At 36.0% G+C, this 15,193-nt stretch overlaps 1 protein-coding gene across 4 annotated transcripts in view; it reads right to left on the minus strand.

The window, feature by feature from the left end:
* The window catches only part of LOC118532776 (putative ATP-dependent RNA helicase DDX60), a 110,795-nt gene that overhangs the window by 42,364 nt on the left and 53,238 nt on the right, over window positions 1–15,193 (minus strand). For all 4 annotated transcript variants that reach the window (XM_078069419.1, XM_078069418.1, XM_036087552.2 and 1 more), the window contains 5 exons: window positions 14,451–14,593; window positions 14,255–14,364; window positions 9,729–9,833; window positions 9,043–9,171; window positions 7,623–7,747 (listed from right to left, as the gene is read on the minus strand). In XM_078069419.1, coding sequence (XP_077925545.1) covers window positions 7,623–7,747; window positions 9,043–9,171; window positions 9,729–9,833; window positions 14,255–14,364; window positions 14,451–14,593 — 612 coding nt within the window. The remainder of the gene's footprint in view (window positions 1–7,622; window positions 7,748–9,042; window positions 9,172–9,728; window positions 9,834–14,254; window positions 14,365–14,450; window positions 14,594–15,193) is intronic.

Raw genomic sequence — 15,193 nt, forward strand, 5'->3', positions numbered from 1 at the left:
GTGCAAACAAAATAGGAAGCTCTAACTGCTAGGATAAATGAGGCAGAAGAGAGAATTGGTGATATAGAAGACCAAATGATGGAAAATAAAGAAGCTGAGAAAAAGAGAGATAAACAACTATTGGATCATGAGGGCAGAATTTGAGAGATAAATGAAACCATAAGATGAAACAATATTAGAATAATTGGGATCCCAGGAGAAGAAGAAAGAGAGAGAGGGGAAGAAGGTATATTGGAGTAAATTATAGCAAAGAACTTCCCTAATTTGGGGAAGGAAAGAGGCATCAAAATCCAGGAGGCACAGAGAATGCCCCTCAAAATCAATAAAAATAGGTCAACACCCCAACATCTAATAGTAAAACTTACAAGTCTCAAAGACAAAGAGAAAATCCTGAAAGCAGCTCGGGACAAGAAGTCTGTAACCTACAATGGTAGAAACATTAGATTGGCAACAGACCAATCCACAGAGACCTGGCAGGCCAGAAAGGACTGGCAGGATATATTCAGAGCACTAAATGAGAAAAATATGCAGCCAAGAATACTATATCTAGCTAGGCTGCCATTGAAAATAGAAGGAGAGATAAAAAGCTTCCAGGACAAACAAAAACTAAAGGAATTTGCAAACACAAAACCAGCCCTACAAGAAATATTGAAAGGGGTCCTCTAAGCAAAGAGAGAGCCTAAAGGTAACATAGACTAGAAAGGAACAGAGACAATATACAGTAACAGTCACCTTACAGGCAATACAATGACACTAAATTCATATCTTTCCATAGTTACCCTGAATGTAAATGGGCTAAATGCCCCAATCAAAATACACAGGGTAACAGATTGGATAAAAAAACAAGACTCATCGATATGCTGTGTGCAAGAGATTCATTTTAGACCCAAAGACACCTCCAGATTGAAAGTGAGGGGGTGGAAAACCATTTCCCATGCTAATGCACATCAAAAGAAAGCTGGGGTGGCAATCCTTACATCAGACAAATTAGATTTTAAACCAAAGACTATAATAAGAGATGAGGAAGGACACTATATCCTACTTAAAGGGTTATCCAACAAAAAGATCTAACAATTGTAAATATCTATGCCCCTAAATGGGAGCAGCCAATTATATAAGCCAATTAATAACAAAAGCAAAGAAACACATTGACAACAATACAATAATAGTGGGGGACTTTAACACCCCCCTCACTGAAATGGACAGATCATCTAAGCAAAAGATCAACAAGGAAATAAAGACTTTAAATGACACACTGGACCAAATGGACTTCACAGATATATTCAGAACATTCCATCCCAAAACAACAGAATACACATTCTTCTCTAGTGCCCATGGAACATTCTCCAGAATAGATCACATCCTAGGTCACAAATCAGGTCTCAACCGGTACCAAAAGATTGAGATCATTCCCTGCATATCTTCAGACCACAGTGCTTTGAAACTAGAACTCAATCACAAGAGGAAAGTCAGAAAAAACTCAAATACATGGAGGCTAAAGAGCATCCTACTAAAGAATGAATGGGTCAACCAGGAAATTAAAGAAGAATTTAAAAAATTCATGGAAACAAATGAAAATGAAAACATGACCGTTCAAAATCTTTGGGATGCAGCAAAGGCAGTCCTAAGAGGAAAGTATATAGCAATACAACCCTTTCTCAAGAAACAAGAAAGGTCTCAAATACACAACCTAACCCTACACCTAAAGGAGCTGGAGAAAGAACAGCAAATAAAGCCTAAACCCAGCAGGAGAAGAGAAATAATAAAGATCAGAGCAGAAATCAAAATGAACTAGAAACCAAAAGAACAGTAGAACAGATCAACAAAACTAGGAGCTGATTCTTTGAAGGAATTAACAAGGTTGATAAACCCCTGGCCAGACTTACCAAAAAGAAAAGAGAAATGACCCAAATAAATAAAATCATGAATGAAAGAGGAGAGATCACAACCAACACCAAAGAAATACAAACAATTATAAGAACATATTATGAGCAACTCTATGCCAGCAAATTAGATAACCTGGAAGAAATGGATGCATTCCTAGAGATGTATCAACTACCAAAACTGAACCAGGAAGAAATAGAAAACTTGAACAGACCTATAACCACTAAGGAAATTGAAGCAGTCATCAAAAATCTCCCAACAAACAAAAGCCCAGGGCCAGATGGCTTCCCAGGGGAATTCTACCAAGCATTTAAAGAAGAATTAATACCTACTCTTCTGAAACTGTTCCAAAAAATAGAAATGGAAGGAAATTTTCCAAACTCATTTTATGAGGCCACCATTACCTTGATCCCAAAACCAGACAAAGACCCCATCAAAAAGGAGAATTACAGACCAATATCCTTGATGAACATGGATGCAAAAATTCTCACCAAAATACTAGCCAATAGGATCCAACAGTACATTAAAAGGATTATCCACCATGACCAAGTGGGATTTATCCCTGGGCTGCAAGGTTGGTTCAACATCTGCAAATCAATCAATGTGATACAATACATTGATAAAAGAAATAACAAGAACCATATGATCCTCTCAATAGATGCAGAAAAAGCATTTGACAAAGTACAGCATCCTTTCTTGATCAAAACTCTTCGGAGTATAGGGATAGAGGGTACATACCTCAATATCATAAAAGCCATTTATGAAAAACCCACAGCGAATAACATTCTCAATGGGGAAAAACTGAGAGCTTTCCCCCTAAGGTCAGGAACAAGGCAGGGATGTCCACTATCACCACTGCTATTCAACATAGTATTAGAAGTACTAGCCACAGCAATCAGACAACAAAAAGAAATAAAAGGCATCCAAATCGGCAAAGAAGAGTCAAACTCTCACTCTTTGCAGATGATATGATACTTTATGTGGAAAACCCAAAAGACTCCACCCCAAAACTGCTAGAACTCATACAGGAATTCAGTAAAGTGGCAGGATATAAAATCAATCCACAGAAATCAGTGGCATTTCTATACACCAACAACAAGTCAGAAGAAAGAGAAATTAAGGAGTTGATCCCATTTACAATTGCACCCAAAACCATAAGATACCTAGGAATAAATCTAACCAAAGAGGCAAAGAATCTGTACTCAGAAAACTATAAAATACTCATGAAAGAAATTGAGGAAGACACAAAGAAATGGAAAAACGTTTCATGCTCATGGATTGGAAGAACAAATATTGTGAAGATGTCAATGCTACCTAGAGCAATCTATACATTTAATGCATCCCTATCAAAATACCATCCACTTTTTTCAAAGAAATGGAACAAATAATCCTAAAATTTGTATGGAACCAGAAATGACCCCGAATAGCCAGAGGAATGTTGAAAAAGAAAAGCAAAGCTGGTGGCATCACAATTCCGGACTTCAAGCTCTATTACAAAGCTGTCATCATCAAGACAGTATGGTACTGGCACAAAAATGGACACATAGATCAATGGAACAGAATAGAGAGCCCAGAAATGGACCCTCAGCTCTAGGGTCAACTAATCTTCGACAAAGCAGGAAAGAATGTCCAATGGAAAAAAGACAGTCTCTTCAACAAATGGTGTTGGGAAAATTGGACAGCCACATGCAGAAGAATGAAACTGGACCATTTCCTTACACCACACACAAAAATAGACTCAAAATGGTTGAAAGACCTCAATGTGAGGCAGGAGTCCATCAAAATCCTAATGGAGAACTCAGGCAGCAACCTCTTCGACCTCAGCTGCAGCAACTTCTTCCTAGAAAGATCGCCAAAGGCAAGGGAAGCAAGGGCAAAAATGAACTATTGGGACTTCATCAAGATAAAACTTTTGCACAGCAAAAGAAACAGTCAACAAAACCAAAAGACAACCGACAGAATGGGAGACAATATTTGCAAATGACATATCAGATAAAGGGCTAGTATCCAAAATCTATAAAGAACTTATCAAACTCAACACCCAAACAACAAATGATCCAATCCAGAAATGGGCAGAAGACATGAACAGACATTTTTCCAAAGAAGACATCCAAATGGCCAACAGACACATGAAAAAGTGCTCAACATCGCTCGGCATCAGGGAAATCCAAATCAAAACCTCAGTGAGATATCACCTCACACCAGTCAGAATGGCTAAAAATAACAAGTCAGGAAATGACAGACGTTGGCTGGTATGCGGAGAAAGGGGAACCCTCCTACACTGTTGGTGGGAAGGCAAGCTGGTGCAGCCACTCTGGAAAACAGCATGGAGGTTCCTCAAAAAGTTGAAAATAGAGCTACCCTATGACCCAGCAATTGTACCACTGGGTATTTACCCCAAAGATAAAAATGTAGGGATCCAAAAGGGTACGTGCACCCCGATGTTTATAGCAGCAATGTCCACAATAGCCAAACTATGGAAAGAGCCAAGATGTCCATCGACAGATGAATGGATAAAGAAGATGTGGTGTATACACACACACACACACACACACACACACACACACACACACACACACACAATGGAATATTATGCAGCCATCAAAAGGAATGAAATCTTGCCATTTGCAACAACATGGATGGAACTGGAGGGTATTATGCTGAGCAAAATAAGTCAATCAGAGAAAGACATGTATCATATGATCTCACGGATATGAGGAATTCTTAATCTCAGGAAACACACTGAGGGTTGCTGGAGTGGTGGGGGGTGGGAGGGATGGGGTGGCTGGGTGATAGACATTGGGGAGGGTATGTGCTATGGTGAGTGCTGTGAATTGTGTAAGACTGTTGAATCACAGACCTGTACCTCTGAAACAAATAATACATTAAATGTTAAAAAAAAAAAAAAAAAGAAGATAGCAGGAAGGGAAAAATGAAAGGGGGGAAATCAGAGGGGGAGACGAACCATGAGAGACTATGGACTCTCAGAAACAAACTGAGGGTCTAGGGGCGAGAAGGGTGGGTGGCTGGGTTAGCCTGGTGACGGGTATTAAAGAGGGCACATACTGCATGGAGCACTGGGTGTTATACGCAAACAATGAATCATGGAACACTACATCAAAAACTAATGATGTAATGTATGGTGATTAATATAACATAATAAAAAATTTGTGGAAAAAAATCTAGATCACTTGTAAATAATTTTTTCTCTTAAATCCTCTGATAACCTATTTAGAATGAATGTGATCAAGATTGGGCTTCTGTCAATATCATTTATGCAATACTGCACTAAGGGCTTTCATAATTTATTTGTATTTAATTCTCACCCAACCCTATGCATTACTATTTTTATCACCTCATTTTTCAAATAAGGAAACTAAGGCTCAAAGCCATTGATTAGCTGTCTAGAAGTGCCATACTAAATGAGAGCAGAGGTATGATCCAAACTTGGGCTTGACCATGAAATGTGTGTTCTTAAGCACACACTGATATTGTCACTAAACATTAAACATGCTCCTCACATTTTTTTCTAGAGACCAAACTGGAGAAGGTTGACAGGGACAACTATTATTTGATAAGCTCTCAGTTGTACAGATTGAACCCTAAAAAATCCTGATTTATTGATGATCTGGGGCTACTTGGGATTAAATCAAACTTCGTAAGACCAAGGATTTTCACAGTATGTTCTGCACAGAGCCCAAAACTCCACAGACATGGCAAGATTCAATTCCTCAAGCAAAATTAAATCTATGATGCTTTTGTGAAACATTTTCCTTTTTTAAGTGTTGATGAATTTTAATGCATCAAAATTAAACATAACTGTTTAACAAAAGATAGTGTAGCCAAACTTAAAGGACAGGTGCTTGACTCAGAGAAGATAATTGCCAAATTAATAACTGACAAAGAATTAAAATTCCTGAAAAACAGCAAAAAAAAAAAAGCTGTGAAACCCAAAAGAAAAATTATTTGAATAGCACATGAGGAAAAAGTTAAAAGACTACTTACTTGAAAGAAATGCTCAACTGATCAGAGTAATGCAAATTACAACAGTTAGCAAGACATGATTTTACACAATCAGAATGACAACATTTAGAAAAACCAATCCTACAAGCTTGTGATGATAGGTCAAAATGGGAACCTCATGAACTACTGATGGGACATAAGTTAAGCCACATTAGAAAAATTCATGTTCCATTTATCCCATTAGTGTGCCCATACTACAAAATATTGTGATTGTGCTCCTAGGTATAGTTTCCAAAGAAGCTTTTACAGGTGCACAAAACACTATGTATTCTATTGTACTCCACCCTTTATTTTTTTTAATTGCAGTACAATTAACAAACAACATTATATTAATTTTAGGAGTACAACATAATGATTCAATATTTGCATATGTTGTGAAATGATCACAACAATCAGTCTAATGAACATCTGTTACCACACATAGTTACAGAATTTATTTTCTTGTGATAAGAACTTTTAAGAACTAATCTCTTAGCAACCTTCAAATATGCAATATAGTATTATTAACTATAGTAGCTATGCTGTACATTACATCCCCATGACTTATTTATTTTTTACCTGGAAGTTTGTAACTCTTGACTTCCTTCAAACATTGGGTGAAAATATTTTACTTCTTAAATGTTTTAAGAATGTATGTGTGCATGAACAATAAATACAGTTATTTTTAGATTTCTAATTTGCAGTTAAGCTTTCAGGAATATCTCAGATGCACAAAATCGTGTTTGTTTCTAACTAAAATCTGTGCCATGTTCTAAAGTAAAGTAGGTGAGCTGTTTTACTTCTTGGTAGTTCAGAAATTTATTTTCCTTGTCCCAACAACACAGATAAAAGGAACAATTGTATTGCAATCTCCAAAAGTTCCAAACACAACCATACATTTAATTATCATTATTTTAAATATATATCACCAATAATGATTCATTACTATATGTCTACTTATGTGTAAACAAATTTCATCAAACTTTGCCAGCTGAACAAGATTATGTAGCTTTATTTATGTGTTTGTTTGTTTATATCTGTGCCCTACTTAAACTTCCATGGCTAAGAGTTGTTTGAAATTGTCTAAAGTAAAGAAAGCATTTTACTCTAATCCCAAACTATGTGATCAAAGTTAATCCAGATAAAGAGTATTATCCATTGAATGAATATATTTTGGTATAACTTATACCTCACCAAAATTGGATGATTATATTCAATTTTAAGCTATTTTCATTCTATAGCATATAAACTTTAGCAAGATAGCAGTGTCTCTAAGTTACAATTCTCATAACTGTAAATTAAAAACAATAAAATACCCCACCAATAAATATGCTAACATGTTGTAAGGATACTTTAATTTTATGTGGGATACTTGTGTGTGTAAGCATTCAATTTATTTTGCAAAGAACCTCGGTATTTACTGGAAATTTATAAGACCTAAATAAAAATATAATAGTTTACAGTAAAAAGATAACAAAAAATGGAGTAGGAAACTATTCAAAGATGGTAATTTGTAATAGCACAAGTAAAACTATTTTTTAAGAACTGATATTTTTAGGAACTAAATTTTTTTTAACTAGAAAGGTGTATTTTTTAAATATGTATTCTGATAATGAGCACCAAAAATAGTTATGAATACTTTATTACAACAGTGAAGTTTGTGTAATTTTCCTCAACTTAAAAGAATAAGCCTGATACAAATTACAAACAAAAACTAATTAAATTAAATGACTTACAAAAAAAATAATGCCGGTAACTTTTCCATTTTCCTTAGCTTTTCAACGAGAAGTGGAAACATTCTTTTCATGTTTTCTGAACTAAAAGCTGAACCAGGACTAAGATTCCTCAGAACCATTTTGGCCTGTAGCAATGAATAAAAAATTATTAGTTTTAAATTCTGCATAATAAAGGAAGGAATTAATACTTTTGGCTAAAATATTTTCATAGTTGTCTAATCTATATTTCTGTGCTTCCTTCAAATAAAATATAATAAAATAATTATGAAAATATAACATTTTGTAAAGAACCATCAAAGAAATATACAAATCAATGCACCAAAGAACGACAACAACAAAAAGACTAATATATACACATGCATACATACATGCAATTTAACATGCAATTATGTAAGGCAACACAAATCAGTCAGAAAGAGGTTGTTCTGTAAATGATGCTGGTACCACTACGGCAGAAGGTGGGGTAAATCAGGTCCTCTCCATGTCATGTATAAAAACCACTTTCAAGTACCTTTTGAATGTTTTTAAATGACAAAATAAATGGAAGAAAATGTAAATTAATTGTGTTTCTGAATGGGAGGAGGTTACCTAAGTTAAAATGTAATGGAGAGGCGCCTGGGTGGCTCAGTCGTTAAGTGTCTGCCTTCAGCTCAGGTCATGATCCCGGGGTCCTGGGATCGAGGCCCGCATTGGCCTCCCTGCTCGGCGGGAAGCCTGCTTCTCCCTCTCCCACTCCCCCTGCTTGTGTTCCCTCTCTCACTGTCTCTCTCTCTCTCTGTCAAATAAATAAATAAAATCTTTAAAAATTTAAAAAAATAATAATGTAATGGAAAAAACTCAAATGGGAAAAGTCTAATATATGTCACTCACCAAAAATGAGAAACCTCGATGTGTGACAATAAAACAAACTTCAAAATATAAAGACCATCATCAACTTATTTAATGTAAATATGCAAAACTTACATGACCCCAGGTGAAGGTTTTAATATACAAATAGTTCCTACAAACTGAAATAAAAATCATAAAGGAAAAAAATCCCAAGATAAAAATGATAAAGGAGTAAAGAATTCTCCTGAGCTACTGTTACTATGATTTCAATCTCTGCTGCCACGGAATCAAGAACACTGACTGTGGATAATGACAACTCTGTTCTTGTCTACTGTAACACTGAACAGGAACTGGTGGGCTTCTGGGATATGTTTTAGGAAGCACAAAGGATTAAAAAAAGAGCAATGTCCTTTTCCTCTTTCTATTCTATCGCAGAATCACTAGATTTCCAGTTTAGCCTAAAATCCTAAAATGAAAATTGAAGACTAAAATAATAAAGTAATAATAATAATAATGATGATGATGATGATGACAACAATGTAAGTCAAGAAAACAAGGAACATAGGTTTTGCCAAAAACATGTGAAAATTACCTCCTCGGCATGGCCATTTTTGATCCAACTTGTTAGTTCTGCCTTTAAGCTCTCTTCATATTTTCTAGCATCCAACTTTTTAATGACTATTTTATTCTTAAAATGAATGAATTTCTCTGGATCGAACTCCTTGAAAAGAAATGTCACAAAGTTAAATAAAATCATGCAAGAAAATCCAAAGATGTTTCTCAATTATGCATTTCATTTAACAGAATTACAAGCTCCTTGAGAGTACAGATTATTGACGTCTTTTTATCCCCCCAATGTTTCCAGTACATAAACCTAATAGGATGGATGAACTCTTCGAAGAAAGAATGCAGAGCAAAACCACATAGAAGATGAAAACAGACAGCAATTAGGGTGTAAAGAGAAAAGGAGAGTACAATGAGAAAATGAAGGAATATGAATCCAAGATGTAAAAGGAGACTAAAATATCCTAGCATCCCAGAAACTGAAAGAAGAAATATCTTCCGGAATTCAATGGCATTACACACCACTAAAGTAAAACACAATATGTTAGCAAGAAGAATGTCTTAGAAGGGGTGATTTTATTTTGGAAACAGTCTATAATTTTAAAAGATTAGATGCACATGATCAGAAAAGGTGAGACTTTGTCTTTCTGAACAGCAATGTTACCATCCACTATAATAAAATTAATTCAAGTTAAATGTGTAATTATTTCTTACCTGGGCCCTGGGCCAGCTTTCCCAGAACTGAAACATGGTATCATAAAGCTGGATGGCTTCCCGAGGGGAAAGGGTAAGATCAGAAGGAAATCCATACTTTTCAATCTACATTTAAGATAAAATTAAAATTTTTAATATTCTTCCATTTTATCTATGGTCTGTCCTTTGCCCTGCGAACCTGTGTAAAATCTCTGAACATGAGACTGCATTATGTCAACAGAGTCCATGTCAACATAGTAACTGAATACGTTATTTTTGGAATGTAAGCATTGTGTGCTCTTATTAATACTACTTGAAAGTGGTAAATTATTTTGCCTCACTAAAAAACATATATGTAAGATAAATCCAAAAATTATCACAATTTTTAAGATATAAATCTTATTTCTGTCACTAGAATGCTTGTGATTTCTTAAGTCTCTTAGCCTTTTATAGAAGGCTGAGTTTCTCTGTTTCTAAAATGGACAATTCTGCCTGTGCCATAAATTTGTTGAAAGAATTAAGTTAGATAATGTATGTAATAAGTCTAGTGAAGTACCTGTCATGTGGTTGATGCCTCAACTGTCAATGATCAACTCACAAGTCTTAATTTTTCTTGTATTTTCTCTTAGGATTTTTTTTTAAGATTTTATTTATTTATTTGAGAGAGAGAGAGACAGAGATTGCCACAGAGAACATGAGCGGGGAGGAGAGGGAGAAGCAGGCTCCCCGCTGAGCAGGGAGCCTGATGCGGGACTCGATCACAGGACCCTGGGATCATGACCTGAGCCGAAGGCAGACACTTAACCGGCTGAGTCACCCAGGCGCCCCTTCTCTTATGATTTTTTTCTTTTTTTTTTTTTATTAACATATGATGTATTATTTGTTTCAGAGGTACAGGTCTGTGATTCATCAGTCTTACACAATTCACAGCGCTCACCATAGCACACACCCTCCCCAGCGTCCATCACCCAGCCACCCCATCCCTCCCAACCCCCTCCACTCCAGCAACCCTCAGTTTGTTTCCTGCGATTAAGAGTCTCTTATGGTTTGTCTCCCTCTCGGGTTTCATCTTGTTGCATTTTTCCCTCCCTTTGCCTATGATCCTCTGTCTTGTTTCTCAAATTCCTCATACCAGCGAGATCATATGATAACTGTCTTTCTCTGATTGACAAGTCTTAATTTTTAAAATCGGTTTAATAACTCTGTGGCTAGAAGCTGGGAATTCAATTCAGTTGTTCTCCACTACACAGCAACTAATGAACTGGCATAACCTGAGCCAGCCTACGTAAAGAAGGAAGAGAAATAAAAGGTCATAAATGTGTAGCATCCTTCATTTGTAAACACAATAGTATTATATTACGATGCTGTTTTGCGAACCACATTGTCCCTAATGCCCCAAGTGATGGTGAGAATTGATCTGTGCTTGAGCAGAAAGAGGCAACAGTTCTTTCAAGGACTTCCTGGGGCTGACAACTCCAGGAGTGAGCGGCTGCTCCTTTGTGGCATGGTAACTGGTCGCAAAGGCCAAGCTCGGCTTTTTTTTTGCCAGAAATAAGCCTCATATGGATTGAAGGGCAATCCTTCACCTCAGTTGGATGAAGGCCAGCTTACTCATCCTGTTCCACCCCTTCCCTTCTCAAACTATTTCTATGACGAAGCTGTAGGGACAATGATCAGGGAGGATGGTTCTTCTCTTTAGGTTGCCACAATTTATTATGCTTTTTCTTGCCACTGAGTTCTTTCATATTAATCTGAAGTATACTACACAACATCAGGAATAATTTACTCATTCAGAAAGGTCTGCTTGCTTTGTATTGCTGCTACGATAGGAAACACACTGTATCAACACGTGTTACACACACAGCTATCAAAACACATTTAATAATGCCCAAGCCTTTGAGTTTATCCTCCATTCCTGCTGCAAAAGTGCAGAAGTCTTAAGAAGACTCATACAACAGCGTGACCTTTGCAGAAGTCATACCGGGTCAGAGCATACTGTAGCAGTTCTGTTGCTTTCCAGTTACTCCATTCATAGCTACTGAAAATAGAGGAAAGGCACTTGGACCAAAATGCCAATCTTGCTAGGTACTCCAAACTGCACTCATTGCTACTTAAAGATAACCTGTCTGGAACCGTCCTACACAAAATAAGTAATTTTTTAAATACTATGCTGTTTTAAAAATGCCAGGTGACAATGGGGGGAAAAAAGGAGACAGAAAGACAGAGACAGAAAAAGAAGTCTATTATTTATGTGTGGGTTATCATCTATATTCTAAGTCTGGGGTGTGAGGTCACAGGAATTTTGTCCATATTTTAGTTTTATTTAGGGTTCAGATTGGGCCATTGCCACACAAAAGAGAAACTTCTGTGATAAAATCTTATTAGAAAATTACCATGATTAGGATTCATTCAGTTGCTTTCAGAAGCCATTGTATCATAGCCGAAAGGCTATAAAGTGATTCTCATTCATTCACTCATTCAGTATTTGTTCAATAGATCATTCAGAATACTGTGATGATAGGGCAAGCTCTGGAGTCTATCTTGGTTGCATCCTGGCCCCACCACTTATTTGCGGTGCAATAATGAGTTAGTTAAATGCTCTATGCCTCACCGTCCTCATTTGTAAAATGGGAATATTAACAAGACATTCATCCTAAAACTGTTGTGATAGTTGAAAGGGACAAAATACATAAAATTCTTAGAACACAAAGTAAATGCTCAATTTAAGTTGGCTATCTTTACTTAACATACATTTATTAAGCATCTTTTATATACACAGTTTTTTAGGAACTCATAAGGACATAAAATTTGTCTTCAAGGAGTTATTCTAGTAAGATAAAGGAGACATGCATATAAGCAACTTTAGTAGTAAGCTGATCATGATTGATGTCATACAAGAAGGTGCTTTGGACCGAAGATTACATCCAGCTAAGGAAGTCACAGAAGGACTCTGAAGATGTTTCGCGTTAGAGGAGTCATAAAAAATAAACAGGATCTGAACAACTGGCATTTGGCATCTGTGGTGAAATACTCCAGGAACAATATAAATCATGAGGACCTCCAGGTAAGATACATCAGATTTTGGGGCCAGGTCAGAGAAGACCTAGGAAGCCAAGCCAAGGAGTTGTGGATTTAATCACTTCCAAAGGAAAGCCATTAAAGCTTGGCAAGATCATAATTATGTTTTAGGGGTTTTACCTGACAACAGAATTTGGACTATATTCTACTTGCTAGGTTTTGAAAGGAAGGCAAACTAATGACTAATTATCACTTTGAGAGGCAATAAGAGTTTGAATGGGCTGTTCCTAAGAATAGGATAAGAAAGGAAGAGAATTGGGCGCCTGGGTGGCTCAGTTGGTTAAGCGACTGCCTTCGGCTCAGGTCATGATCCTGGAGTCCCTGGATCGAATCCCGCATCGGGCTCCCTGCTCAGCAAGGAGCCTGCTTCTCCCTCTGACCTTCCCCCCTCTCATGTGCTCTCTCTCTCTCATTCTCTCTGTCTCAAATAAATAAATAAAATCTTTAAAAAAATAAAGAAAGGAAGAGAATTGTGCAAGGAAAATTAAGAAGTCTTCCTCCACAGACACCTCGATGTCCCAAATGATATCCTAAGACTTCCACTTTATTGATTCACCACCAAAAAATCATGTTATGACTGTTATGTTAGTGAAATGTCTTTTCCTTATTTAACCTAACTCGCAGTGATCAGATGCTCACATGTTTTAGGAGCTGTCCACATATAGTGCACTAAGGGTTAATGTCACAAAGGTTGACAGAGAGACATGGGTACTGAGAAGAAGGAAGATGGGCAAAGATAATGTCCAAGAACAAATAAAATTAACCAAAAAAAACTTCAGGTTAATATTCTTAGTCATTTTCAAGCTTTGTGGATCCAGACACCACTGAGGGTTCATTGAAGACTACAAAGTTATTTTTGTTACTTTTAAAAAACTAATGTTAATAAATATTCTTCAACCCTGAGAAAGGAGGATATCCTGCCATTTGAAACACCATGAATGCACCTTGAGCACATTATGCTAAGTTATACAGAGGTAAGTCGGACAGAGAAAGAAAAGTAACAGCATAATATCACTTATATGTGGAATCTATAAAAGTCAAACTCGTAAAAAACACAGTAAAATGATGGTTACCAGGGGATGCGAGGTGGGGGAGTAAAGATCAGTGTTATTTAAGGGTACAATTTTGTGATGAGTAAATACGACATAGAGATTTAATGCACAGTATAATAAATATGGACAATAATATTATATTATAATCATATAACATGATAGAGGTGCTAAATATTGCTATCACAATTATTTTACAATATATAAATATACCAAATTAACATGTTATACACCTTAAATTTATATTATGTTACATGTCAAATATATTCAATAAACAAAAAATAAAACTAAGGTTAAATATCTGTTATAAAGTATCTATTCTACAATTCTCCTAAGAATCAACTAGGCAGCTTTTCAATTATAACATATATACAAGTAATTTATATTACTCAGAACAAATATGGCTAAAGTATTACTTACATGATCTGTTGTTAGTGCAGCACATGGGTGAAAATGATCAAAAGAAATGTCATTTTGTTTTATCGAACATATATGCTTCTCTAAATCATTGTATCTCTCTCCATAGAGCACTAACAATGAAGAGCAAGAATTTCCAAATCAGTGGCCACATAAGGACTGCAATGATTTTAAAGTAAAAGAAAAATTCCAAACATACCAAGTCTAACTTTATACGATTCCTTTATTCGGAAGTAATCTTTGGGAGAATTGGCACAACAGCCAGCATCTCTTTTAAAAGCAATATTTTTTCCCATTGTATTGTCTTCTTGTTTCCAGTAGTGTTTTACTGATTGTAGCCACCTTAAAAAATAAATTTACAAATAATTTTACTGTAGGCAGTAATAGAGTACTACTTCCTGTGACATTAAATAATTTAAATGAAGAAAATTTCACATGCCTTAAAAATTGTAATTAAAAGAACAGGCCCTGGAGGCAGACTACCTGAGACTGAATCCCAGCCTCCTTACTGCTGTCTGTGGCTCTTGGTCAAATCACTTACATTCTTTATGCCTCATTTTCCACATTCTACATTCCATAAAAATGGAAATAATAATAGTAGTAGTAGAAATATGATTTAATAGTAGTAATTGAAATAGTAAATCATAAGGGTTGTTGGGTATTTAAAATAAATTAATATTTGCAAAACACTTAGAATAGTGCCTGGCACATAGTAGCCTTTGCTATAATTGTTATAACAATGAGGCAAAAATCTAGCCCAATGACAAAATGATATGGGCCTTTCAATTAGTAAGGTTTTGCTATCTTTCTAAGCATCTACAAAGTGGGACAACAGAAGAAATCTCAAAGTCTGTGGCAGGGGATGTCATTATATTATTTCATTTTTTATTTCTTGCTAAAAGAAAAAAAAAGGAACATAGATCTATCGCTGCTGGTGGACTT

Source organism: Halichoerus grypus, chromosome 3 (genome assembly GCF_964656455.1).
Source record: "Halichoerus grypus chromosome 3, mHalGry1.hap1.1, whole genome shotgun sequence".
Lineage (NCBI taxonomy): Eukaryota > Metazoa > Chordata > Mammalia > Carnivora > Phocidae > Halichoerus > Halichoerus grypus.